The sequence below is a fragment of the Penaeus chinensis genome, chromosome 30, assembly GCF_019202785.1.
Source record: "Penaeus chinensis breed Huanghai No. 1 chromosome 30, ASM1920278v2, whole genome shotgun sequence".
Classification (NCBI taxonomy): domain Eukaryota; kingdom Metazoa; phylum Arthropoda; class Malacostraca; order Decapoda; family Penaeidae; genus Penaeus; species Penaeus chinensis.
The window spans coordinates 13,087,868-13,092,867 of NC_061848.1; the positions used below are offsets into that span (position 1 = coordinate 13,087,868).

The window sequence follows — 5,000 nt, forward strand, 5'->3', positions numbered from 1 at the left end:
ATACTATTTTTGCTATTACCACTGCTACTACTAAGAAGAGGAAATGTGGATGATAGAAAGTGAAAGAGATACGATACAGACGAAAGATAATAGATAAAGCATAGATAAGCTGAGATTCCTACTGTCCTACAAGTGGTTACTACCACTACCAACACCACTACTACTACTACTATTACTACTACTACTACTACTCCCATAACTAAAAGCCCCTACTACTACCAATACTACTACTAATACTACTGTTACTACTGCTGCTACTACTACCATAATACTACAGTAACTACAGATAATACTACTATTGCTACTATTGTTACTACTACTACTACTACTGCTGCTACTAATACTCGTACTACAAGAACTACAGTCACTAACTACTGCTACTACTGTTGCTACTAGTATTACTAATAAGAGTAATAATAATACAAGAACTACAGCCACTCCTACTATGACTACTGTTGCTGCTACTTCTACAACAACAACTACTACTACACAGCTACTATACTGTGTTTTGAACCACGGCCGGGGCTGAGAACTCCTCTGTCACGATTCCTCATTTGGCTTTTACAACGCGATTATGATTATCGTTTTAACTATGATTGTTTGACCTCTTACTCCTAACATTACTTGTCTCTTATCGTGTTATGTTTATGTTTTTTCTAATGTAGTTTCTTGTTTTTAAGATTTGCTCAAGATTGCCATTTTCTCTGTCGCATCGCTGTTTTACTCGTTTTGTAATCAGCATCACTAAACCTCGTCTGGATCTCTTGCTGTGGATTACCAGGGACAACACCTCGTTCCTTTCTTAGAAAAATAGTGTGGTAGAATATGTTGAGCGCGATTAAAAGAAAATATTTAGTTCTAAACATCTGAAAATACAGTGGTCCTTTAGAAGGAATTGTTTAAAAACAAAGTGGGCGTGTCTCAAGATGTACGGGGCGTCCTGATTGGCTGGGGAATGTGGAAACCCCAGTGAGAAAAACTACGGAAGAAACATTAGAACGCATGGCAAGAGAGGGCGATAGAAAGCTTAGACGGGAGAAAATAACTCTAGGAAAGGACAGTTTTAATCTGATCTCTGTACAGAACAGTCCACGAGCAAGGAGGCATGTGAGTGACCCTTTCCTTTGATGCAGACTTCGCTTTTATTATGCCTTCGAAAACGTTTTATAAAATTGATTCCTTGCTGGGTTTTAACATGGAAGCTAATTATATTATTATTTCCAAGTGCAACAGTGAAATCATGAAACAAACTGAAAAAGAGTTCGTTGCCACGAGTAGGAAATCCCGAACAGCCTTGGATACACTAAACTGGCAAGAATCACAAAGTATCCATGGCCTCTAATAGGACGTTCACCTCCTTACCTACCATATCTTCGTGTAAGGACTCATCCCCCGGTCCTTCCAGAATACATGAATATATACGTGTTTTCAATAAGTAATGTTGGTATGGTGGAAATAGTGAAGAGTTATAAAAGAAGAAAAAACGTAATAAATATGGTAAAAGATAAGTGATAAATAAATATAAACAATAGATAGATAAGTAAAGCTCAAATTAATTATAAAGAAAATCGAGATGAAATAAGGGCATAGGGAAGAATGTAGGAATACTTAGAGAACATTCTTATCAAAACACCATGCTAGTGAATAGAATAAATAAGAGGAAGAGGAGTTAGAGGAACAAGAGGAAATCGAATCAATTGCAATGATCTATAAACATTTGACCAAAGATGTATTTAAGAAACGAAGAGAACAATAAACACCGCAAAAAAAAATGGAAAAAGGGAGAGATAGAGGGGGAGGGGGGGGGGCAGGGACAGCGAACGTGAAATATTTTTGTAATGATTAAGCAGAAAAGGAACATACGGTTGACGCAGAAAACAACACGGTTAAGATTTTTGTCTGCTGTGTGTTAGAGAAAGAGATGTGATGTTTGTTGTTATTCTGATCGTGTTTATCTTCCGATTCTTGGTTCGTCAGAGATAAAGTGGAGGCGAGTGATAAGGTGGAAGTGTATGGTCTCTGGTGGGTATGGCCGTGGCATTTTAAGTGCAGTATTACGTATGGTTGGTATATGCGTGTGTGTGTGTGTGTGTGTGTGTGTGTGTGTGTGTGTGTGTGTGTGTGTGTGTGTGTGTGTGTGTGTGTGTAATTCCATCGTTATCATGATGATTAATAAACTTATAAAAATACAATGTGCATATGCGATGGCCGGGAATCGAACCCGGGTCACCATCGCCTCACGGTGACGTGGCAAGATTTACCTCACATTCTTTCTTTGCTATATGTAGTGTTGACATACGTGCAGATGGGAACCAGTCTCGTCAGTCTGTCTATATATCAACAAATCGTTTGTGTGTGTGACATTCAATATATATTTAAGGACAGGCCCGAGCAGCTGCTTGACCTGACCTCATTCCAAAATAATAGGAAGCGCGTGGAGGGAAACACCCGGCGCCCTGGTCAAAAGGATAAGGGAAGGGTGACCCAGCCTGTCCCTGAGAGACCAGAAACAGTCCGGCCCTGGAGCTGCACACACCTTCCCTCTCCTCCCGTAGAAGCTGACGCCGTCTTCGCCACAAGCTACCAATTTCTACGACGTGTCTGTTTGCAATAAAGCTGTTAAACAGATACTGAGTTTTCCTCTGGACCTGCCAGATAATATAGTGGTTTTCTTATATACTTGAATGAGAGACCATTAAAGCTGGTGTTCAGGGTGGTAGAACTCACGTTCCTGCCTCCGCTCAAGAATCGTCGTCAGCTGCCTACAGGACCGCGTTAGTACATAAGGGTCATATTTCTTTTTCCGTGTCCCCCCAATTGTGTGCTACGAGCCAGTCATTTTCTTATATGTACAAGTGCTTAGGTCCGTAGGGAAACGGGAAGGTCGTGTTGTGCGCGTAAACGGGGAATAACTGCGAGTATTTTTCTTCTCTTTTTATCCGATAACACAGTCGCGTATTTCAATATTATTTTCTGTTTTCTAATTCTCTGATGAGCTCTCCTCCATCTGAAAATACTCGTGCAAAGAAGTCGATTTTCGTTAAGGCTCTGCAGACTTCGCTAGGTGTCTCCCCTATGGCCTCGGACTCTTCTCATACTTCTTCTCGCTGGCCTTCTCCTTCACCATCTACTCTTGATTCAGTTTCCCCTCTTTCTCTTGTAACACAATCAGAAAACATTTCCTCTCCAGCTCTACCCCCCTCCTCTAGCCTCACCCTTATTACGGCTGCATCAACCATGGGTCCTGGCATAGCTCCCACGATGTGGCGTCAAAATTCTCAGGCTCTACCGTTTCTGTTGACCAATTCTTCGCGGATGTGGAAGACACAGTAATCCATTCAGGAGTTAAGCGGGAGTCTGAGCATTTTGCGACATCGTGCCTCGTGGCGGCTAGAATGCGCCTTAACCACGAAATTCCCAGAGTGGCAGAAGCGCTTGATTCTTTTAACCATTTGCCGGATGATCAAAAGTCGTATGGAATGTTGAAGAGTATTTACACTTCGACATTCTCGAGGCAGACGGATAATCACCATTTACGACTGGTAGAGTTGTAAGAGGTCAAACCTACTTCGTTTTCAAAAGATGATCTTTCATCTTATTTGAATAAATTTCGCGTGAAGCTCATGCAGTGGGCGCAGTCTATCCCGGGCTCAGACGCGTCAGTGTGCCTGAAGCAATGCGTTACACAGAGCACATCGCACGCGTCAGTTCTTGAACATTTTGCAAAAGCGTGGTTAGTCTCTTCTATCTCTCCAGCTGTGCGCAAACGAGTTTGGGATAAAGTTGACAGTGCTTCATTCGATAAGCTTCCTGAAGTCCTTGCAAATGAGATGTCAGACAAAAGTGGAAATGTGCAGGTGGTTGCGAGTGTTGTTAGATCACGGAAAAACAAGGGGAATAATTATAAATATAACAACTCGGGGCGGAGTGAACCGCGGCGTGAACCGCCGGTGCGGACGAAAGCAGGAAATAGACGTGCTTCGCCTGCCCCTGCGTACCGCTGCGCGGAGCAAACCCCCCCTCCCACACCCTCGCGTGCGCATCCGGAGACTCCCTCTGGAGCGCAGTACTTTGTAGCGCCTTCGCCCACGGTGGCTGTTCGTAAAGTCCCACGACCACATGTGGCTAACTGGCCACGAAACCTGGGCAGTGTCGTAGATGCCAGATAATATAGTGGTTTTCTTATATACTTGAATGAGAGATCATTAAAGTGTGTGTGTGTGTGAGTGTGAGTGTGAGTGTGAGTGTGAGTGTGAGTGTGAGTGTGAGTGTGTGTGTGTGTGTGTGTGTGTGTGTGTGTGTGTGTGTGTTGTGTTGTGTTGTGTGCGTGTCTGTGTGTTTGTGCGTATATGTGCACGTACATGTATATGTTTTTCTGAAAGTGTGTGTATTTGTACGCATGTGTTTAGTATGCATCTGTGGCTGTTTTCGGATTCGTGGACAGTCCGGCCTCAAAATAGTCTTCGCAATGGCGGATGGCGCAAGGGAAGCCGGACTGAATGTGGAAGTGGGGGGGAGAACATAGCCGGGAATAGCCTGGGATCATTTGTTTATTATTGCGCTTGTTGTTTATTTCATTATTGTTATCGTTGTCGTTTATCTATAGGTGTTGTGGTGTGAGAGGGCGATTCCGTGACATAGTTTTTTTTTTTTGTGTGTCAAAGGGAAAAAAATATGGTTGGAGTCGACGTAGAAAACGGAGAGATACTCAACTGTTTTTCATTTGCACGAAAAGAAGGATAAAGAGGCATTTTGATGACGAATTTAGTACTCTTTGTGTGTTTTTATGCTCTTTAAAGCCTGGTTATAAAATTTCTTGTAAATTGAGAGATATGGAGGGTTGATAGTTAATTAGATATAATGGAAAGATAGACGGAGAAAAAAAATAGGACTGGAAATGGGGAGGGTGTGAAGGTGAAAGAGATTGAGAGAAAGAGAGAATGAGAGAGGGAGAGAGAGAGAGAGAGAGAGAGAGAGAGAGAGAGAGAGAGAGAGACAGC

General features: G+C 42.6%; 1 protein-coding gene across 2 annotated transcripts in view; it reads left to right on the forward strand.

Annotated features, from left to right (window-relative positions):
- The first annotated feature begins 1,025 nt into the window (after positions 1–1,025).
- Positions 1,026–5,000, forward strand: part of LOC125041582 (solute carrier family 26 member 6-like) — a 31,901-nt gene continuing 27,926 nt past the window's right edge. Inside the window, exon 1 of one of the 2 annotated variants that reach the window (XM_047636632.1) lies at positions 1,026–1,107. Coding sequence is in view for 1 of the 2 variants with exons in the window: in XM_047636628.1 (XP_047492584.1) it covers positions 1,106–1,107 (2 nt within the window). In the remaining variant the exon portion in view is untranslated. The remainder of the gene's footprint in view (positions 1,108–5,000) is intronic. The other variant, XM_047636628.1, reaches the window with a different exon arrangement.